The sequence below is a fragment of the Uloborus diversus genome, chromosome 9 (assembly GCF_026930045.1).
Source record: "Uloborus diversus isolate 005 chromosome 9, Udiv.v.3.1, whole genome shotgun sequence".
Taxonomy (NCBI): Eukaryota; Metazoa; Arthropoda; class Arachnida; order Araneae; family Uloboridae; genus Uloborus; species Uloborus diversus.
The window spans coordinates 131,641,993-131,666,991 of NC_072739.1; the positions used below are offsets into that span (position 1 = coordinate 131,641,993).

At 35.8% G+C, this 24,999-nt stretch overlaps 1 protein-coding gene across 1 annotated transcript in view; it reads right to left on the reverse strand.

Moving 5' to 3' along the window:
- Positions 1-302: 302 nt before the first annotated feature.
- Positions 303-24,999, reverse strand: part of LOC129230711 (clotting factor B-like) — a 59,606-nt gene continuing 34,909 nt past the window's right edge. The window contains exons 6-8 of the mRNA XM_054865131.1: positions 17,016-17,269; positions 5,697-5,860; positions 303-2,149 (exon numbers count right to left, since the gene is read on the reverse strand). Coding sequence (XP_054721106.1) covers positions 1,979-2,149; positions 5,697-5,860; positions 17,016-17,269 — 589 coding nt within the window. The 3' untranslated portion in view covers positions 303-1,978. The remainder of the gene's footprint in view (positions 2,150-5,696; positions 5,861-17,015; positions 17,270-24,999) is intronic.

The window sequence follows — 24,999 nt, forward strand, 5'->3', positions numbered from 1 at the left end:
ACTTCGTCAGCCGAAATAAATTATATAAAATACCGATAGCTTAGTTATGATATCCAGAGACTGCAGTTTCGTCCTTGTTATGGGCTCATCATGCAGACACTCGATGGTGTGTTAAATTAACTTTAGCTACCAGTATATTGATTATCTCAGTATCAATAGGATGACATCTGTCTCCAGCTCGGTTTTTCATCATTCCAAACTGATGAATCCATCAACAAGGACGAAACTGCAATCTCTGGATCCTCTTTATGTAATCCGAAGTCGTTTAAAAAGACAAATGAGACAAAAAATTACATTATCTTCTGAATTTATTTAAAAAGGTACCCAAAAGTGTAAATTACAGCAACATTTAATCTTACAAAAACAGTAATAAATATCATGAAAAATTTCGTTGGAGGAACTGGCTGTTTCTATTTATCCCAGAGTACAGTATTTAAGAGGAAATTAAAACACATATTTGACACAGCTGGGAAGATGAAGTTCAAAAATAAATGTTTTTAGCAACATTCCATATGACATGTACAACTAGATGAAACGGGCACAAACAAGGCAAAAAAAATAGCAAAAATCGTTTTCTCAATTATTGACCTTTGCCCTCAAAGCCACCACCAAATTATTTATACTAGCATAAATAATTTAGTACCTAATATCAAGTAGTTTTTACACTAAACGCCGAAAAGTGATGAAACCGAACTCACGGGTTGACTTGACGAATTGAGTAGCTTTCAATTATAAATCTCTTGTAGCAAAATACACGAGTACGATAGCGGTCAACCACTGGTAGTCATTGAACACGCGAACTTCAAAGAAAACGGGTAACAGCGTAGCCTACGAAGATACATCACTTGATATCCAGAGGGTGCAACGCTGTTCGTATCCTCGTAGGCTATGGCAAAAATTCTTTGCTCGCATGTGTTTTTTGGACGCTTGCCAGTTTACTAGTTAGTCTCGGTTGTCCATGGAATTGGTTTCTCGTTGTGAATCTAGTTAATTCTACACTCAATGGCCAATGAATTGGAAAACCAAGATCAATATTTTATTGAACCACCTTTTTCATGGATAACTGTTCTGATTCGTTTGGGCATTGAGTCAACAAGCTTCTGGAGTGCATTTATATCCGGAGAACACAATGCATTGGCTATGCAGCTTTTTAGGTCCTGTCAACTAGATGGAGAGGAGAGTGTTGTCTGATGCGTCTTTCCACCCTATCCCACACATTTTCCATGGGGTTAAAATCTGGGCTTTGCGGTGGTCAGGGAAGGTGTTGGAAGTCAGAATGATGCTCATAGAACTAATATTCAACACTTCTGGCACGATGCATAGCTGCATTACCGTCCATGAAGTATCCGTCGCCATCGATATAAAAATGCAACATTGCAAGGCGCACTTGATCTGCAGTCTATCTAGGTATCGCATGTCTCTTTGTTTACCTTCGAGGAACACCAAGGCACCACTTTCATGCCAGAAGAACATACTCCATATCATGATACTTCCTTCAGATCCTTGCACAGTGCACAAATTTCAAATGCAAATCTCAAAGGTTTCTAATTCATTGGCCAGTGACTGTACTGATACGGTTTCAATCTCTCGTCCAAACCTCAAAGTATTCCAGCAGAAAGAGCTCTTTTGGAATCGCGTGAAAAGCTCCGCGAAGACCTGTCGCTTTCTCCATTGTCACGTGACAAGTCGTATTCCCCTTGGCACGATAATTTATTGGTGATTCTTGATTATTGCTGGTTTATTTATGTCAACACGAGTTATGCAAAATATTTTTGTGCCCGATAAATGGCATTCCAGATCTATTGAAATTTGGTGGAATGTTCCATATGCCAAGCAAACAAAAACCTGTTTCATGTCAGCAGCTGCGATGCAACCCTGTGCTGTCTCTATTAGAAGTCAGTTTTGAGGTTCGGCCTCGTTCTTTTCACTACTCCAGTAACCCAGGCAGACTTCAACGTCCGGATCGCTAAGAATGGTGCTAGGATGCTTGAGCTGCTGCCACAACGTTTCTGATCCAGTTCAGGTAGCTGCTGACCCTTGTGTATACACCAGGGTATCCTTCAGTGGCACATTGGAATCCGAAGGAGACTATTCCCACTACAGTCCACACTCCATTCTCTAGTAGCATTAGGGGCCCACCAGAATCACGCTGAAAGGCAAAACACAAAAAACTTTATGTTCTGTTTTGTTTCCAAAGAAATTTTGAGTAGGGTGGACCGACCAGTAAATCAACAACCCCAATGAATGAACAGCTCGTGTTTTTTTTTTTTTTTAATATAAAATCTCAAGCTTTTTAAGATGAATTTTATTCTATTCACTTTCAAAAAGAACACTCTAGAATAGAGTTTCTTAAATTGTGTCCCGCAAAACTCCAGGGTTCCACGGAACTCTCTCAAGGGCTCTCCCTAAGACTTGCATTATTTCTTAACACACCTCTCAAATTTCTTACTTAAAAAATCGATAAAAATAACGCTTTTTCAAATTTTAAAAATACCTTTATTTTTACTTTCGTTTACTCTGTCGTGGAAATGTAAATGTCTGCGAATTTTTCATTTTTATTTGATTTATTTGTTATTATTAGTATTATAATTTGCATTTTTATCATCTATAGAGCACTTGAGGATTTTTTTTTCGTAGAAGCTTGCTTATTTGGTTTCCGCTGAAAATAAAGAACGAAAATTAAATCATTTCCAAATCATTAGTATGGAATGGGGTTGTTTTTCCGAAGTTTTAAAAGTATTTTTTTCTGGAAGAGCATGCTTAAAGAAAAAGATTTGACCATTTTTAAAACAATTTGCCGAAGTTTATTATGTTTCAACAATTATTTTAATCGGTGCGCAGATTCAATTTCATTTTTTATGCTTCTGCACATGACATCACAAGTGATGAAATGCCATTCACTGCTGCCTTTAGCGCAGCACGCAATATTCAATTCGCTTCTTTACTCACATGTACTGGCAACGATATGGTTGATAGCAAGCATACAGTACAATATTTAATTCGCTTCTTGATTATCATCCTGGAAACGCGGTAGACAGCAAGCGTAAGCATTCAGTGCACCAGTGGAATAGCGTGCCAAATTCATCAATAGTGACGTCATAAAAACTACGCCTTATTTGAAAAATCGGACATTTAAAAAAAATTCATTAAAAATCAAACTTTTTGAAAATAAAAGTTTTTCCTAGCTGTTTTTTTTTTTTTATTATTATTTTATTTTTTTGCTTATTCCATCAACTTTAGTGACTAAAAGTAGTACTTTTGACTGATGGAAACAACCCCACTATTGCTGAAAAGGAAACAAAACACTAGAACGCTACAAATCTTCTGCACGTTTCTCTTTGTCTACCAGTTTTTTATTTGCTAAGCTAAAAATATATCCCAAAATAACGTTCTCATCGGAAGTTTCTCTGCGTTCAATAAATTACAAAATGCTCCCTTTTGCTTTTCGAAAGGAAAGGGAGCCAATTAAAATTGGAAATGCAATAACGTCGTAATGTTAGCTCTTTTGCGACCTTCGATCTCCCTAAGAGTCCTATATAAGGGGAGCTAACTTATCCGACATTTTGATTCCAAAATTATTGGGCGAAAATGAATAGTATTTGTACAAAAGCGTCATTGCAGAAAACTGGTGCCCAAGCTTTAGATGTGTTGCTTGATTGATGTTTGATTATTTTATTCTGTAGATAAAGACGGGGTAACAAATAAGGGGTGAAAATGAAATTTTTACAATTAACATTTACCGATACATTTTTGTTGGATTCGTGAACTAAGTTATCTTTCTCGATTCACCTTTAGTGACATTTTACTCAACTTATCATCAATTATTTTACCACATAGCAACCAATCAATATTATAACGTATTTATAAATACTAGATATGAGGTTGGATCCAATTCTCTCTTGAAACCAAAATGTCGAATAAGTCAGCCTGTCCTTTTCCTTTTCAAGGGGCTCTAGATGTACCTGGAACCCATCGAAAAGGATAGGCCGACTTTTCCGACATTTTGGTTCCAACTAAGGTTTGTTTAAACCTTGTTCCTAGTATTTAAAAATACGTTACAATATTCGCTGGTTGCTATGTCGCAAAACGATTGATGATAAAATGTTTACTTAACTTATCCTGTCACTTAAGATAAATTTACAAAGATAACTTAGTTCACAAGTTCAAAAAAAGTAATCGGGAAATTTTTACTGTAATGAACTTAATTTTAAACCTTATTTGCTTTTAATTTGTATTATTCTTCATTTACAGAATCAAATTATCAAACATGAATCAGGCAACACCATTAAAGCTTGGGCACCAGTTTTTTGGGCGGACTAGTCCGCCGGCCCACGAGCCGATGTGCCCCCCCGCGAGTGCGCCTTAAACCTGAGCGCCTTTTTTTTTTTTTCTTTTTGAGCCCCTGTTCACCCTTTTCGTTTTGCGCCCTTGAACCTGAGCGTTTCTCTCTCTCTCTCTCTTTTTTTTTTGTGTGTGTGTTTGTTCCTTCAAACCTGTGCTTTTTTTTTTTTTTTTTTTTTTTTGCGCCTTCAAATTTGATTTCCTGCGGTTTTTCTTTTGCGTATTCATTTCCTTTCTTTTTTAAATTCATTTTACTTTGACTGCGTCCTCACACGTGTGCGCCTTCTTTTTTTGTCCCCCTCCCCTCCCCAAAACAAAGCTTAAAACCTGTGCGCTTTTTTTCGCACTTCTTTTTTTTTACCCTCCCTTTGGGAGCAAAGCTTTGTTCCGCCCCAAGATGGTAGACGGATCGCTACTTATTTATGATTCAGGGCTTTGAGCAATCAAGGGGCGGCGCAGGCCCGTGTTCAGGATTTCATAAAGGGAGGGGTTGAAACTTTTTGCCTTTGTAACTTACGTTGTCAAAGGAAAACTAACTACGCGTGTTGAATAGTTCATTTTAGTTCCATAACTAGGTTTTTTTTTTATATATACGTTTTGTGTGTTTTTTTTTTTTTTTAAATGAAATCTTATTTGTACAGTTGAACATTTTGTAAAAGCAGACATATTTCTTTTATGCTACCTAATGCTAGTTTCTTTCTTTCTTTTTTTTCTTTTGTTTTTCCATCAAATAACATTGAACAGGTATTTAATGAAAATAAAAATTTTATTTAAAAGAAATTGCTGTTTCGCATAGAAACACTTTTCTAATGTGTGAAACGACTAATTCATCCAACACTAAAGGCGTACCATAAGAAAAAACCTAACAGTAAGCAAAGTAACCATTTTCCCTGTCCCTAAGTTTTTTTTTTTTGGGGGGGGGGGGGGCTACGACATTGTCTAATATTCTTTTAAATAATTTTCCCCTGCATGCTTACAGCATTGCCGGACTCTTCAGTCATTCCTCTGTCGTTAATTTTTTTCAAGTACTTAGAAGCGAAGGGGCTTGGGAATCCTACAATTGAGGAAAATGCTAATTGTTAAACATGGGGAAATATTAAAGAGGGGGAATACTGTATCAGAGTTTAACTCTAAAATTAATTAAAACTTAAAATACATTTTGGAAAATCGTTTAATGATTCATTGATTTTTTTTTCTTTCAATGGGAGGGGTTTAACCCCTAAAACCCTCCCCTTGGACACGGCTCTCGGCGGCAGCACTCTTAGTTATGGCAGTACTATGTGCCGCAAAATTTAAGGATATTTTTTTTTAATGTACGAAACCGCGAAAATGAAACTTGAACAGATTGATCTCACCTGGCACGCATCCTTCCCGCCTTCGTCCACCCCCGCGCAAATGAATTGACTGGTGATGCCTCTAGGAAGGGAGGAACCACCTACTGAGGCGTATGCTTTGTCACAGGTGGGTACGTCGACGACAGGCACAGTCACTTCCCTCAAAATGCTGCCCCTCTTTCCTCCTGAAAAGGAAAAGTCGAGTTACTAATGCGTTTTGTGAATTAAATTTTCTGACAGCCATATTGCCGCGCTACACTGTAAAACTAGTATGTTGTGGCCATCACGAAACTTTCTTCTAAATATATGTTTTTTTCCTGATCCCTCCCCATGCTTAATGAGGAAGCAATATTCCCAACAAAAACAAAATTACACATGCAAAAACTTGACGACCCTTCCCAATGTCTGAATTATTGCAAAAGCAAAGCAAAGAGCGAAAATTGAAAGTTACTTTAAAAGTCTTGCTTGAATTAATTACAAATATTTTATTTCTTAACAAACATAAGATGGCAACAGTTAAAAATTTTAAATCATTGAGATAATATTTCCGATCATTTCCATACAATTAAAATCACGAGAAATACACAGACGACAATCTATTACGATTTATCTTTCTTATTGTTGCATTAATAAAGCTATTTTTATTCGCAAAAAAATAAATAAATAAATAAATAAATAAATAAATAAAAAAAATTAACTGTAATTTGAATTCCGAAACTTTGAATTCAAATTATGTTTTTCGCAATCACGAGTTGCGACAAGACTCTACTGGCTAGAGTTATTGTTTCTAGAAATGGCTCCCCCGCCCAAGCATGTCCCTCCTCCTGGGTGCTTACGTGTATATAGTTGTGTGCGTGTGTGTGTGTAGGCTTACGAGTGTGCATGTAGGCGTGTGTATGTGTGTAAAGGCGTGCGCGCGTAGGCGACTGTGTATGAGCATGCGTGTGTAGGACATGGACGCCACCGCCCAGCAAAAGTGGATTCCGGGGGACAGTGCTCAGGACCAGCCGCGCCGCCGCCGGTGAACGGTGGTGCTGCAGACCTGGTCCAAGCTGAAAAAGGAACCGGAACATCAAGGAATGTCAAGTGAGAACAATAAGCAATCGTGATTGCTCAAAAAAAATCAACACCTCATGGAGCGATTGGCGTCAAAATTGAACCGAAGCCTGTTTACATATGGATTCACATATATTCCAAATTTCAACCAGAACGTAACATCTTTTTGAAATACGGCGCTCACAATCGAAAAAAAAGAGCGGGTGATTGCGCTACCCCCTTTTTAGCTGTTGACACCAAAATAAAATCAGCTCCTATACCCACTAAGGGCTACTTGCCGATAAATTTTTCTTTCATTCCGTTCATTATTTCTTGAGATACAGCAGTCACAATTGACGACAAAAAACGTTCTATAGCTCAACCCCCGTTTGAGTTATTGACACCAAAATTGAATCAACATCTGTTCCTGTTAATGGCAACATATGGACCAAATTTTGTTTGATTCCGCCAGTTACTTCCTGACAGTGTTGGGCATCAACTAAAAAAATCAACTAAATTTGTAATTGATTGATTAGTTGACTAAAGTAATCTGACTCCCATTTAGTTCAGACTTATATTTTAAAAAATTAATTCAATTGCAGACGAAGATTAACGTTAGTTTAAACTAACTCGTTAGTTGATTAAAAAAACTAATTTAGTTCAGATTGATTTAGTTCAGATTAAATTAATCAAATTGAATTTAGTCAGATTAAAAGTAATCAGATTAAAAGTAATCAAATTGATTTGATTAAATTTTTAATTCAGATTAAATTCGTAAAATATAAATGTCACATGAACAGAGACACATTTGTATTTCTACGTGTATGTACATATTTACGCAAGCATACACGAGTTAATACGTGTATATACGACTATGTGCGTGACAATACGTATATAAACGTGTTATCCCGCGCATGTTCGTGTACGGAGGTATATATGAATTTTTAAGTGAATATACAGTGGCTCCCAAAAGTGTTCGTACACTTTGAAATTTTTTAGTAAAACCAAAATAACTCGAAACTGAATTCGAATATAAAGTCCAATATTTTTTCACATCATTCCTATGTCATTCTAAATACAACCCGTTGGTTTTTTTTCAAAATATTGACGAATCTTCTTTTTGAAATGGGTCAGAAAACGAAGAGACGGAGAAATAACACGCCACAAAAGTCATCGTACACTCAAATATTTTCGAATAAATTCATGATTAAAATTATCCTATGCCGTTTTATTAATATTTTTGCATTGTGTTGACCTTTATAAGTCATTTGGCTTTAATTTTTCGTTTATTTATTCTTCAATATTGTGCTTATTACTGTAAAATGACTGGTATTCGTAAAAAACCGCAAAACCATTCAAAATTTGAATTTTTTCCCCCACAGTAGTGGTACATTGGTTTGAAATGTCTCTAAATTAGTTAATTTATTTGTTTGTATAGTAAAGTGCTTGATAAAATGCTTTAAAGAAAGGAATCGGACCGAAAACAAGGTAAGAAAAGTCAACCAGCAAAGTTGACAAAACGTGATCGTAGATTTAAAGTTAAAAAAATTATGAAAAATATACATTTGAGTACTGTAAAAGTTTCTGCAGAGTTAAATGAAACATTTTACATTTAATTTTCACCTAAAACTGTTCGCCAAGTTCTCTGATTAGCTGGATTAAATGGGACCTCTTCGTGCAGAAATTTTCTTGGTCCCGTGAGAAAAACAGAAAACTTACGCTTTTCGTCGCAAAATCAATGATAAATAAGCTAAAAACGTTTTAGAATCACGTCTAAATTATAGATAAAAATTAATTCAACATTTTTGGTTAAATTGTTGCATAACTGTAAGTAGAGGAAAAAATTAGGAACTTAATCTTAGGAACTTAGTTGGATCAGTTAATCAGGACGGTGGAGGTGTTTTAGTGTGAGGGTGCATATCAGCATCAGAACTTAGTAGTTTGTAATTTTTTGATGAAATAATGAATCATGCTGTTCCTTTAAATATTTTAAAAACCAATTTTGAACTCTTAGCCAAAAGTTTGGTTATTGGAAACAACTTTGGTTTTTATCAAGATAACGATAAGATGCACACGGTTTTCAACGTTTGCGTCTAGTGCCTCGAAAATTGTCCTAAAGTTTAGAAAATACCCCCTCAATCTCCAGATTTGAACTTAATGTAACATATTTAGAGATATCTGGAGGCTAGATTACGAAAATACTGCTTTGAAACTAAAATAGAGCTAGAAACAGTAACACTCGAAGTGTGGTTGAACACTTACTCAGAAATTACGCTAAAAAAAGAAAGAAAAAGAATGAAATCTATTCCCAGACGTTTAAAAGGTGTTATGAATACTCTATGATATTCTACTAATTAATAACTTAATCAAAAGTTAGATTATACAATAATATATAGACATTTTATAAAGTGTACGAAGACTTTTGTGAGACAAAATTTCCGGCACTTTTCGGTTTTTCATTTTTAAAAAATTAAATTTTAATATTTTTTAAAAACTTTTCATGCAGTTTTGTTAAAAAATGATCATAGATCTTATAATTAAATACCTATTCCGAAATATTAAATCTAACCAATGGATTGGGGCCTATTTTGATGAAAGTCGTAGGTGTACGAAGACTTTTGGGAGCCACTGTACATATTTATGTGTGCATATACGAGTAAATACGTGTATATACGAGTATGTAGGTGTATACAAGAGAATATGCATATGGATACGTGTAACCCCGAGTATACTCGTGTACAGAGGTAAATTTGCTTATACACATACTTTATACAATTGTATACTTTATTGCTCATACAATTGTGTATACACATACTTATGCGTGCACACAAGCGAAAATACGTTTAGATACGTGTATACATGAGAATATGCGTATAGATACGTGTTACCCCTAGTATACTCGTGTAAAGAGGTACATTTGTATTTCGACGTGTATATACATATTCAAACATGCATATACGAGAAAGTACGTGTACATACAAGTATGTTCGTGTACACACGAGAATATGCGTATAGATATGTGTTACCCCGAGTATACTCGTGTAAAAAGCTACATTTGTATTTGTACTTGTATATAGATATGTATGCGTGCATAAACGACAAGGTACGTGTATATAAAAGTATGTTCATGTACACACGAGAATATATGTAAACATACGTGTTACCCCGAGTATACTCGTGCACAGAGGTAAATTTCTATTTAAACGTGTATATACACATTGATGCATGCATATACGAGAAAATACGTGTATATACGAGTAAGTACGTGTACACACGACAATACGTATATAGATACTTGTTTAACCCGAGTATACTCGTGTACGATGGCACATTTGTATTTCTACGTGTATATGCATATTTATGCGTTTATAAACGAGTAAATACGTGTATATACGAGTATGTACGTGTACACATGAGAATATGCGTATAGATACGTGTTACCCCGAGTATACTCGTGTAAAGAGGTACATTTCTATTTCGACGTGTATATACATATTCAAGCATGCATATACGAGAAAGTACGTGTACATACAAGTATGCTCGTGTACACACGAGAATATGCGTATAGATATGTGTTACCCCGAGTATACTCGTATAAAAAGCTACATTTGTATTTGTACGTGTATATAGATATTTATGCGTGCATAAACGAGAAGGTACGTGTATGTACAAGTATGTTCATGTACACACGAGAATATATGTAAACATACGTGTTACCCCGAGTATACTCGTGCGCAGAGGTAAATTTCTATTTAAACGCGTATGTACATACTGATGCATGCATATACGAGAAAATACGTGTATATACGAGTAAGTACGTGTACACACGACAATAGGTATATAGATACTTGTTTAACCCGAGTATACTCGTGTACGATGGCACATTTGTATTTCTACGTGTATATGCATATTTATGCGTTTATAAACGAGTAAATACGTGTATATACGAGTATATACGTGTACACACGATAATATGCGTATAGATACGTGTTACCCCGAGTATACTCGTGTACAGAAGTAAATTTGCTTTTAATTATGTATATACATACTTATGCGTGCACACAAGCAAAAATACGTGTATGCTCTTATACACATGAGAAGATGTATAAAGATACGTGTTACCCCGAGTATACTCGTGTAAAGAGGTACATTTGTATTTCTACATGTTCATGCATATTTAAGCTTGCATATACGAGAAAGTATTTGTATATACAAGTATGTTCGTGTACACACGAGAATATGCATATAGATGCGTGTTAACCCGAGTATACTCGTGCAGAGAGGAGAATTTGTATTTAAGATTGTACATACACTTTTATGCGAGCATATACGAGAAAAGACAAGTATGTACGAGTATGTTCGTGTACACAAGAGAATATGCGAATAGATACGTGTAACCCGAGTATACTCGTGTACAGAGGTACATTTGTATTTGTACGTTAATACGTTAAAATACATATTTATGCTCGCATACACTTGTATACACGAGTAAAAACATGTATAAACGAGTAGTTTTGTGCATATCCGTATATATGCGTGTTATCCCGAATATTCGTGTATACTGGAAATTTTGTATTTCTACGTGTATATACCTATAAGTACATGTAAACACAAGTAAATACGTGTATATACGAGTAGATAAGTGTAAACCCCCTTTTTTTTGGCATTTCTACCTGTTATCCCGAGTATATTCGTGGACGGAGGTATGTGTAATTTCTAAGTGTATGTACAAATTTATTTGTGCATACACGAGTAAATACGTGATTACACGGGTATGTACGTGTACACAAAAAAATATGCGTATGGATACGTGTTTATCCGAGTATACTCGTGCACAGAGGTAAATTTGTATTTAAACGTACATATAAATATATATATATTTATGCATGCATATACGAGAAAATACGTGTATATTCGAGTAAGTTCGTGTACACACGAGAATAGACGTATATATTCCTTTTTAGCCCGAGTATACTCGTGTACAATGGTACATTTGAATTTCTATGTGTATATGCATATTTATGCGCTTATACATAGGTAAATGCATGTATATACGATTATGTATGTGAACACACGAGGGAATATGCGTATAGATACTTGCTACGCCGAGTATACTTGTGCACAGAGAAATTTGCTTTTAAACGTGAATATACATATTTATCTGTGCATATAAGAGAATACGAGTATGTACGTGTTCACACGAGAATATGCGTGTAGATAAATGTTACACCGAGTATACTCGTGTGTAGAGGTACATTTGTATTTAAGATTGAACATACATTTTTATGCGTGCATACATGAGAAAATACAAGTACATACGGTGTAGATTTGTTTCAACCTCTCTAGATTTAGTATAAAGTTTAATCTGACGAAGTTTAATCTGCTTACTTTAGTTGACTAAATCAAACTGATTAAATTAGTTTAACTAAATCAATCTGATTAAATTAGTTTGACTAAATCAATCTGATTAAATTAGTCTGAACTAAATCAATCTGAACTAAGTTTTTTTTCCTACAACTAACCAAGTTACTTTAAACTAACGTTAATCGTCGTCTGCAATTGAAAAAATCAGATTAAATATAATCTGAACTAAATGTGAGTCAGATTACTTTAGTCGTTTGAGGATTTAGTTGATTAATGCACAACACTGGTTTAAACGCATATTCTCGTGCGTACACGTACATACTCGTATATACTTGTCTTTTCTCTTACATGCACGCAAAAAATCATAAATACAAATTTTCCTCTGTGCACGAGTATACTCGGGTTAACACGCATCTATACGCATATTCTCATGTGTACACGAACATACTTGTACATACACGTACTTTCTCGCATATGCACGCTTGAATACGTATATACACGTAGAAATACAAATGTAGCTCTTTACACGAGTATACTCGGGATAACACGTATGTTTACATATATTCTCGCGTGTACACGAACATACTTGCATGTACACGTACTTTCTCGTATATGCATGCTTGAATATGTTATGTACATACACGTCGAAATACAAATGTACCTCTTTACACGAGTATACTCGGGGTAACACGTATCTATACGCATACTATCGTGTGTACTCGTACATAATCGTATATATATGTATTTACTCGTTTATAAACGCATAGATATGCATACACACGTAGAAATACAAATGTGCCTTCGTACACGAGTATACTCGGGTTAAACATTTATTTGTCGTGTGTACACGTACTTACTCGTATATACACGTATTTTCTCTTATATGCATGCATCTATATGTATATACACGTTTAAATAGAAATTTACCTCTGTACACGAGTCTACTCGGGGTAACACGTATGTTTACATATATTCTCGTGTGTACATGAACATACTTGTATATACACGTACCTTCTCCTATATGCACGCACAAATATGTATATACACGTACAAATACAAATGTACCTCTTTACACGAGTATATTCGGGGTAACAAATATCTATACGCATATTCTAGTGTGTACACGAACATACTTGTATATACACGTACTTTCTCGTTTATGCACGCTTAAATATGCATGAACACGTAGAAATACAAATGTACCTCTTTACACGAGTATACTCGGGGTAAAACGTATCTATGCGCATATTCTCATGTGTACACGTACATACACGTATTTTCGATTACGTGCACGCATAAGTATGTGTTTTCACAATTAAAAGCAAATTTACCTCCGTACACGAGTATACTCGGGGTAACACGTATCTATACGCATACTATCGTGTGTACTCGTACATAATCGTATATATGTATTTACTCGTTTATAAACCAATAAATATGCTTACACACGTGGAAATACAAATGTGCCTTCGTACACGAGTATACTCGGGTTAAACACTTATTTGTCGTGTGTACATGTACTTACTCGTATATACACGTATTTTCTCTTATGTGCATGCATCTATATATTTATACACGTTTAAATAGAAATTTACCTCTGTACACGAGTATACTCGGGGTAACACGTATGTTTACATATATTCTCGTGTGTACATGAACATACTTGTATATACACGTACCTTCTCCTATATGCACGCACAAATATGTATATACACGTACAAATACAAATGTACCTCTTTACACGAGTATACTCGGGGTAACAAATATCTATACGAATATTATTGTGTGTACACAAACATACTTGTATATACACGTACTTTCTTGTATATGCACGTCGAAATACAAATGTTCCTCTTTACACGATTAGACTCGGGATAAAACGTATCTATACGCATATTCTTATGTGTACACGTATATGCACGTATTTTCGCTTGTGTGCACGCATAAGTATGTGTTTTCACAATTAAAAGCAAATTTACCTTTGTACACGAGTATACTCGGGGTAACACATATCCGTATGCATATTCTCTTGTGTACACGTACATACTCGTATATACACATATTTACTCGTGTATGCACACATAAATATGTATATTCACTTAAAAATTCAAATATACCTCCGTACACGAACATGCGCGGGATAACACGTTTATAAACATATATTTACGCACATAGTCGTATATACACGTATTGACTCGTGTATGCTTGCGTAAATATGTACATACACGTAGAAATACAAATGTGTCTCTGTTCATGTGACATTTATATTTTACGAATTTAATCTGAATTAAAAATTTAATCAAATCAATTTGATTACTTTTAATCTGATTACTTTTAATCTGACTAAATTCAATTTGATTAATTTAATCTGAACTAAATCAATCTGAACTAAATTAGTTTTTTTAATCAACTAACGACTTAGTTTAAACTAACGTTAATCTTCGTCTGCAATTGAATTAAATTTTTAAAATATTAGTCTGAACTAAATGGGAGTCAGATTACATTAGTCGATTGAGGATTTAGTTGATTAATGCCCAACACTGCTTCCTGAGGAATAGCAAGCACGCGCAACTCAAAAAAACGTCCCATTGCTCCATCCCCCTTGGAGGAATTCGCGCCAAAAACCAATGGGCACAAGTTCACATAGCGGCACATATGTGTACCAAATTTCGTTCGATTTCATGCGGTAGTTTTTGCTGTAGAGCGGCCACAAAAAAAAAAAAAAAAAAAAAAAAAAAAAAAAAAAAACACACACACACACACACACACAGACAGACATTTTCCAAAAATAGTCGAAATGGACTCAGTACACCTCAAAACGTTCGAATCCGTCAAAATTCGAAATTCGAAAATTTGCACGAATCCAATACTTTCTTCTATATATTAGATATAGAAGAAAGTAAAAATGTGTAAGGTTCCCAGCATTAATGGGCGCAACGTTACACGAATTCTGAAGTGTGTAGCATTATTGTTTTAAAAACTCAAATTGTTGAAGGAGCCTTGCACTATGGTTTCAGTAGAATTGAAAGCGCATGCGTGAAGATCACAAACGGCGCAGAGCAGCAGAACTCTTATGAGCGAAACGAAAACCGGCCTTGATAGCCGGGCGATAAAAACACTTCTGCTTTGCGACCCGTCTCGTCTGTGACATTTGAGTTGTGGGTTCGAGCACCAGTCATTTCCTCTATTGGTGCAATAAAAATATCTTGTTTCTGTATTAAAATAAATAAATATTGTGCATTAAAATAATTGGTTTATATTGGTTGTTAAAAATCATGAACTTGATAAATCGTTCAAGAAAGTCAGATGAAAGCTTAATTTTTGCTTTCAACCAATTTCTCTGCAAGCATACAGAAAATTCTGGTGTAACCTTACTTAGCAATGAGTGAGACGTTATGCTTGTAACCGTCCACAAGCGATGCGAAACTTTACACCAGTTATATCAGTTAAGATCAACTATCAAAGGAACCTCTGGCCCTCAAACTATGAAGGACTGCGTGCCAGGCACCTTGCCTTCAGAAGACAACACAATTGATGGTGGTGCCATCTATGGACAGTTTGAGTATTTAGAACCAGGCCAGGAGCCGAATAACTTTCTGGTCTGGCGCTCCTAGAGGTACCCATCGAGACTCCCCGCCCTGCTCCACCCGAAGGCTTTTCAGGGAACTAGCGAAAGCTAGGGAGTCTCTCGTTGTCTAACCACAAGTATGATGCCAGCCAGCGATCCTGCTGTGTTCCTCTGTTTATTGTGAGTGACATACAGAGCTACCGGTCGAAACGGTAGTGTAATATAACAGAAACTCTTGGTTAAATGAAAAATATTTACAAAACATTGCCAGCCGCTATGCTGGCGGGTGCTAGGTCATTGTGACCACGAGCATATTTAACGTCGCCCAGTCACCATTAATGACGACGGTGGATCTTCGACCAACGATGATCGAATCTGGAACATTCCGACCCCAAGTTCATTACCGATCAAGCTCCCACGGCCCCTACAGTTAAGTTATTCCATAGTAGTAGGGACAGCTAAGTTGCCACCGATTTAAACGCAATATCTCAGTTTGAACTTGACTGTAGACCACTTTTGTGCTTATCACGGCAGCATACATACTTATATTTTAGGAATCTACGCAGTAAATAAATAAATGAATAAATAAACATAATTAAAAAATCAGGAACGTTCTTGGAAAGTAACGGACATCTAGTGCGCCTATTTTTGTCAGCAGCAGACCTAAAGCTGCCACCGATCATCGTGAAATTAACATTGAATCTTTCTGGCGAATTCATTAACCTTTCCAAACAAAACCAGACATGTTTCTGGAAGAAATATGGAGCCTTCCAAGAAAACTTCGTTGTTTTTTTTTTCGTAATATCGCCCTAGCCTTGATTTGTCAGGAAAACACCGAAAACAAATATGAACGAAGCTAAGGCAAAATTGCAACCAAAACTGAATCAGCACTTATACATGTTAAGGGCAGCATATGGACCAAATTTTATTTGATTCCTCCTTGTTACTTTCTGCTAAATAGCAGACACGCATAACTCAAGAAACGTTCCATTGCTCCATTCTCCTTGGGGGAATTCGCGCCAAAAACCTATAGGCACAAATTCACATAGGAGCTTACATGTGTACCAAATTTCGTTCGATTTCATGCGGTAGTTTTTGCTGTAGAGCGTCCAAAAAAAAAAAAAAAACCGGTCACATACATACAGACCACACACACACACAGACAGACATTTCCCCAAAAATGGTCAAAATGGACTCAGTACACCAAAACGTTCAAATCCTTCAAAATTCGAAAATTTGCACGAATCCAATATTTTCTTGAATATAATAGAAATAGAAGAAAGTAAAAATGAGAAGATAAATATTTTCATTTCTAAGCAGATGATTTTTAACAGGTGAAGTAAGATCGTTTTTGGCAATTGGATTGGACTCACCGTAATCTTGGTCTCCCCATCCGGTCACAGTGACGTCCTTGCCCTTGAGCTTCTTCGGTCCGGCTGGCAGACAAATGGGACGGACGCTGCCGGAGTAGTGGAGAGCCTCTTTCAGCCGGATAATGGCGATGTCGTGGTAATGCTGTCTAGCATTGTAATCAGGGTGGATGATGATGTTATCAATTAAATGCAACGTCCCTTCCCGGACCTTGATGCTGCCGACACGGATTGCGTAGCGAGAAACCTGGACTCTTCTGCAACAAAAACGGAGCAAAATTAGAAATCGAAGCATGGGCGGATTTATGGGAGGTCATAGGGGGGCAATACCCCCCCCCCCCCCAGTTTTGGGAGGACTTTATGTAGTAACAACACATCTTCCAAAAAAAAAAAAAAATATCATTATTTTTTCGTTTTTTAACAGTTTAGAAGAGCATGGGTGGATTTATGGGGGGGGGGCAAAGGGGACAATGCTCCCCGGTTTTGTGAGGAGTTTATATAGTAACAACTTATCTTCCAAAATCTTATAACAAAAAAAAATTATGGTTTTTTCTTTTTTGAATAGGAAATTAAAATTTATTTTTTCTTTTAAACTTAAAATAGCCGTTTCTTACAAAGTTTGAACAATACTGTACAAGTGTATAATCTACTACTCAATTTCAAAGGCTGGAAAGTGCAAATTATTGATAGGTTCTAAAATCCCTGAAAAGAATTGGCGCAGTATAGCCTACAAGGGCTCTTGAACCAAAAACTCAATCTAACCAACCAAACCTTGAAAATAATTAGACAAGTCTTTGAAACTCCTAAGCAAAGTGCGCTTCAATTTTATTTCTTATCAAGTGAATAAATTAAGAATTGTTCAAATGGGTAGTATGTTACTCTCTTGATACCTATTCTCTAAATCTGTGCACCATTTCTTTTAAAGTATTAACTTGCATCACAAAGCACTTTTAAAGCGTGAAACTTAAAAAAAAATATTATTTGCCTATTATTTCCAATTAACCCTTATAAGACTTCAAAATGCAGAATTTTATATCCATTTTAGATAATTTCCTCCGGGGGAGTAACCCCCGGGTCCTCTAAAACTGGAGATATTCTATATCCCACTTAAAAGGGAGCACTGCGTTACTCTCTTAATACCAGCCCCCTCTCTATTAAGGTCAATTTAAAAAGGACAGCATGATTACACACAGTAATGAAAACGACACATAAAAAAGTAAAGAATGGCCTTACGCATCACAGAAAACAGACAAAAACATGGGAGGGGGGAGGGCAATTAAAAATGTTTCTCCAAAAAAAAAATCCTGCCCCCCCCCCCAGGAACTCAGTCCTAAATCCGCCTATGAATCGAAGCATCAAAGTCCTGGTTCAGAAGCTATAGATATACCAGTAACTCAAAAGTACAGGATTTGCTTAAATGATTCACAGGACCATCAAAGGACCGAGTTTTTTTTAGTACAGTCGGACCCCGATTTAACAAACCTCTATTTAACGAATTTTTCTTTTTTTCTGACCAAAATGAAGGCAAAAAACCCTATTTACCGAATAATTAACACCGAATTAACGAATTATTTTAACAGCCAATTTTTGTTTTTACTTTCTTCTATATCTAATATATAGAAGAAAGTATTGGATTCGTGCAAATTTTCGAATTTCGAATTTTGACGGATTCGAACGTTTTGAGGTGTGCTGAGTCCATTTCGACTATTTTTGGAAAATGTCTGTCTGTGTGTGTGTGTATGTGTGTGTATGTGTGTGTGTATGTGTGTGTCACGTCTGTGTGTGACCAGTTTTTTGTGATCGCTCTACAGCAAAAACTACAGCATGAAATTGAACGAAATTTGGTACACATATGTGCCCCTATGTGAATTTGTGTCCATTGGTTTTTGGCGCGAATTCCTCCAAGGGGGGTGGAGCAATGGGACGTTTTCTGAGTTACGCGTGCTTGCTATTCCTCAGGAAGTAACTGGCGGAATCAAACAAAACTTGGTCCATATGTTGCCATTAACAGGAACAGGTGCTGGTTCAATTTTGGTGTCAATAACTCAAACGGGGGTTGAGCTATAGAACGTTTTTTGTCGTCAATTGTGACTGCTGTATCTCAAGGAATAATGAACGGAATGAAAGAAAAATTTATCGGCAAGTAGCCCTTAGTGGGTATAAGAGCTGATTTTATTTTGGTGTCAACAGCTAAAAAGGGGGTAGCGCAATCACCCGTTCTTTTTTTCCATTTTGAGTGCCCTATCTCAAGAAGTAATGCTACATTCTGGTTGAAATTTGGAATATATGTGAATCCATACGTAAACAGGCTTCGGTTTAATTTTGACTCCAATCGCTCCAAGAGGTGTTGATTTTTTTTTTTTTTTTTGAATAAAAATAGCTTTATTAATGCAACAATAAGAAAGATAAATCGTAATAGATTGTCGTCTGCGTATTTCTCGTTGATTTTAATTGTATGGAAATGATCGGAAATATTATCTCAATGATTTAAAATTTTTAACTGTTGCCATCTTATGTTTGTTAAGAAATAAAATATTTGTAATTAATTCAAGCAAGGCTTTCAAAATAACTTTCAATTTTCGCTCTTTGCTTTGCTTTTGAAATAATTCAGACATCGGGATAATCGTCAAGTTTTTGCATGTGTAATTTTGTTTTTGTTGGGAATATTGCTTCCTCGTCAAGCATGGGGAGGGATCAGAAAGAGGAAAAATATAGAAGAAAGTTTCGTGATGGCCACAACATAGTAGTTTAATTTGAGTTAGAAAATATTGGATTGTTTTCCAAATGATATATCCATCTTGTGTGAAGCAGAAAAAGACTTTTCTTGGGATCAGCAATGTTTGACGGGCGAGTGGAAAACCAATGAAGGGTCATTCTGTTGCAGAAAGCGATAGTAAAACTCTCATTAAAACTGTTCCTTTCTCTAACGCTTTACATGGAATGGAAACAGTAAAAATGTGTCTCATATGGCAGGCTGCAAATGACACAGTATTTTCTTCTCTCCATAAAGTTGGAAGAGAACTATTTCGAGTCAAATATCAAGGAAATTGTCAAAATCTCAGTACAACAAAATTTCAAATTAACTAGTTTGTAAAAAATCGCGGAATGCTGAATAAAAAGGGTACACTTTTTAGTTATGGATCATTTTGTGCAGTTGCTTACTGCGGCTTAAAAAAAAATAAGTACAATTATTAAAGAAAAATTTCCGCACCTCGATATTACGAATAACCCCGATTTAACGTAAAAAAGTTTTGATCCTGATGAATTCGCTAAATCGGGGTCCGACTGTATAACCACGTACAAACACAAGTAATACGTGAAAACACTTTAAAAGTTTCTGACACATGCTGTAAAAGCTTAATGTGGTTATACCTAGCACGCATCTCAATATTAATCGAACTCCCTTCAAGCGATCAATAGCGCTTGTCCATCAATGTCCGTTAAAATACCAGTGATGTGTTCTTGCAGCGCTTAGAGTAGTGTTGGCATTGGGGGTGTTAAAACATATTTATGGGCGTAATGTCACATGCGTAAATCAAATTACCAACAAACACTATTGGAACGCCTCACTGCAATTGTGACGGACATTGACGAAAACAAGCTATTGAATGTTTTGAAGCTGTAACTCCGCAGTTACCTAGAAAATTCAGTTAACTGCTCTGGCTATAGGAGCAATATCGCAATAATTGAAGAGAACATCCCTCAGAACTTTGCCCTTGGTGATATCCGAATCCTTACTGACAGCCATAGTTCAATCTGTCACCTATGGGACTGGAACCAAGTTGGTGATCATGTCAGTATACAACTACTCGAGAAGTTGAAATACCTGACCAAGAAGAGGTACGTCCACTCACATGTCACTGTCATGGGCAATGAAGTTGCCGATGGCTTGGCCAAAAGAAGTATTTCAGAGACACTGACAGGAGATCATCATGAATTCTCGGTTTGTGGAAAATAGGGACAAGAATGATTGGCTCACCCCTGCTGTCATTCATTGGTACAGTCACAAACTTCCAGAAGGCTTCCTAGAGCTTAAGAGAGACAGATCAAATCAAGCAGATGTCTCTACACTCTATAGCAGTCATTTAAAATGCATGACTTATGAGTTGGAAAAAAAGTTTCACCCTATCTTTATTAAGTGTAAAGGCAATCCCACTCTTCCCCCCAATCCCCAGACAATCCCGGATGTGATCGGGCCTCTCCCGATCATATCCTGGATTGCCTGGGGTTTTACGATAGAGGGCTTTAACTTCCATCCCCATCTATTAAGTGACTTCGCCAGAGAGTTCACGGTGGACATCGTCTCGTCTAGTGGTCAGAGAAGTCTGACTGCGGATGAGTAGGCCCTGTGTTCGAATCCCGGCTCAGGCAGGGTTGTACTTTTTCTCTTCTGTCCTTTTCTTTTCTTTGCGTGAAAGTGTTTTGCTGTGAATAGTGGCCTACCCTATAAACGGGTCCATTATGGCATGTGTGTACTTACGGTACAGTTGGAAAAGTGAAGCAGCCGACCTGAAATGTCAGCCTAGCTATCACAAGGCAACGACAGCAAAAGTTCACGGTCTCATAGATCTGATCTAGCTGATGCTTGATTGTGAAGGATTAGCAAAAACAACACCAACGTATGAAGGGAGCTGGTATAACATTGGGATATGTTATAGGTTACAATGAACATTTGTAGTATCAACCAGAAACTTGAAGAGTGTGCAATGTACATTAGAGTGGAACGAAAAAAACAAAGTTTTTACTTTCGAATCGTAATAGTGCAGAAAAGTTGCGATTGGTGAAGACTTACAAAACAAATTAATTTTTTTTTTTAAATCGGATAATATCTTCCGATCCCGCAACGAGCCTAAAAATTTGAAAAAATGGAAAATTTCATGTTTTTAGCGATTTTTTAAAAATTTTGCTCCAACGTTTCTTTTTAATACTCTAAGACGGAAAAGTTACGATTGGTGAAGCCTTCAGAAATTTAATAAAAAAAAACTGTTGAAATCGAATAATACATTCTGATCCAGGAACAAAAATGAAAAGTAAAAAAAAGGGAGAATTTCATCTTTTCTTAGTGATTAAAAATAAAATTGTTCTTGCTGTTTTTTCCCCCGGTGTTACAGGGAAAAGCCTGTTAAAAAACCCCATAATACACATAAACATTAATTTATTAATTGACTTTTAAGGTATCTTCTAAACATGCAAAACTACCATTCTTTACAATAATGAAATATTTTCAAATAATAGAAAGTTATAAAATATTTACCAAATTTACAACCCAGTATACAAGTCTTATTGTTTTAAGTGTTTCTTGTGGAAGCTAATTTATAATCAGATTTTTTTGGAAAATTCGGGCATAATTGATCTGGATTTCAATGTTGCTTTTATGTAGCCATCTCTTGATTTAAATCCACACAATTTGAGTGAAGCCTCCGTCACTAACTTCACACATCTTTTGACAGCTTGCGTAAGGCGGGGGAATAGTTTTATATCCCAGTTGGGTATATTGCCTGTTACAATAAAACTTTCAATGTCTTTGTTATGACCGTTTCGAAGAAAAGGTGGAGAAGATAGCTTTGTCGTGTTCCAATTAATAATCTCTGTGTAATCTTCTGCTTCGAAATTTAGAGATGGAATGACAAAGTTTCTGATGCTTTTGCCTTTAGAAAGAAACTCTCTGGCTTTTAACACACTTTTAAACGCTAGTTCTCTTATGTGCCTCCTTTCATCAAACACCATTGCCATTAATTAGATTGTCAGGTAAGTATCGACAGGTCTGAATTGTTCTGTAAACATGAATGGCATCGTCTGTGAAATTTTTGCGGTTCTTTATTTCAAACCAGACCGGCATGTAACATCGCAAAATAAAAAGTCACTATGTGTTTTAACTCACCTAATAGGATCGATACACTTACGTACAGTCTAAGAACTCTATTTGCACAAGTGAGCCATCTGGAATGTGAGAGTGGGCCGGGGTCACGATTTGACAAATCATTTGGTCCAAAGTTCCAATTTTTCCTATGCCATGTTTCCTCTGAAGATAGAGAAATCTTTGTTCAGAGATCAGTATCTTTATAGATTTTTCACACGTACACGTACATTTCATGTAAATTGGACATTCACAAATGTCTGGGGTTTTTTTACATGTGCAAATAACATTCTTTACGCACTTACAGGCAGAGATGTCAAAGAGTTTCCTTCTTCACTTTTAAATTTATCAGTCCTTTCTTTAAACTGGGGTTTATCCTTGTCTTGGTTGTAAGATCTCATGAAATTGAGATATTTTTTGTAGAAGATATCAATGAGCTGAGCAATTCTTTTCAGGGAAACTGTAGGAATCGAGGCCTTATCAAAGATACATTTAACTTTTTGTCCTTAACAATGGAAAAACTCATTTTCGTGTTATTGACTTTTCTAGGTAACTCAAATCTCTCTTAAAAGCAACTTTGAAGCACATTTTCATAAGTAAGGAGCTTATTTGTTGGCAAATCTCTCGGGTGGCCAAATATAGGGCACTCAAAGGACTTTCTGGTAATTCTTTTCTGCAAAGATGGATTCATGTTTGAAACACGTTAAACAGAGCAAATAGACATCACACGCACATTAGAAACTTTGAGAAATACTGATGCCAGCACGACTGCTTTATTCATTTAAGTAAGATACTATAGACACAAACCAACTAAAAAGCTCATAAATTCAAGATCGTGAGGCGCTAATGGGGCGTATTAGATGCATACACTGTACTGAGCGGCATAAACAAATATGAGTCTCGCGGGATTAAAGGGCCATGTGGACAATTTTACAGGCAGGCTAATACTAAAATATCACATTTGTTTTATAAACAAACGTTCTTCCATTAGTATTTCATACCGAACTTATGAGGATCGTTAAACTAAAATTTAAAAAAAGCTGAAAAAGGGCTTAAAGTTTACATTTTTTCAAACATGTAGGTTCGTTGCGCGATCGGAAGATATTGTTTTATTTCAAAAAGATATATATATATATATATATATATATATATATATATATATATATATATATATATATATATTTGCTTTGAAGTCTTCACTAAACGTAACTTCTCCGTTCTGTAGCCTGAAAAAGTACATTGAACCAAAAATGTTAAAAATTCGGAAAAAACCTGAAATTCTCAACTTTTCGATTTTTTAGGCTTGTTTCCGGATCAGAAGGTGTTATTCTTTTTCAATTTTTTTTTATTTCTGAAGGCTTTACCAATCAAAACTTTTCCGTCTCAGAGCCTTAAAAAGAAACATTAAAACAAAATTTTTGAAAAATCACTAAGAAAACACGAAATTTTCCATTTTTTCAAATATTTAGGCTTGTTGCGGGATCGGAAGATATTATCCGATTTTAAAAACTTTTGTTTTGTTTTGTAAGTCTTCACCAATCGCAACTTTTCCGCACTATTACGATTCGAAAGTAAAAACTTTGTTTTTTTCGTTCCACTCTAATGTACATGTACAGTCTAAGTAAAAACTTTAAGTCCAGTGCACTTTTTTGAGAAATTGGACACACCTTAATCTTAGGATCAAAAAGTCATATGAGTGGTAATTATTAACCTTAAATACAAGTAAAAAAGATCAAAAAATTTTATTGTAAGTGTTTCATTATCAGAAAATATTACAGATCAATATTTGAACCTGAGTAAAATCTTTAAAGCCAACATAGAAAAAAGCATATGAGGACAAAAATTCAAATATTTATAAGCTTGTTTGGGAACCATTCCTTCAAACTACTTCAAATATTCTTTTTTTCATGAATGAAACTAGTTTCTGACAAAATTCGGAAATATTTTTTACCATTCATCTTCCATGGTAGATTTTAGCTCTACTGACGAAGTAAAATGTCTGTCTCTCCTTTGCATAAACTTTTCTTGCTAAGTCACCCAATAAGTTCTCTATTGGGTTAAGATCTGGAGACTTAGTTGGTCATTTAAAAGTTTCAACATTGTTTACTTGGAGCCTATTTTTTGCACTGT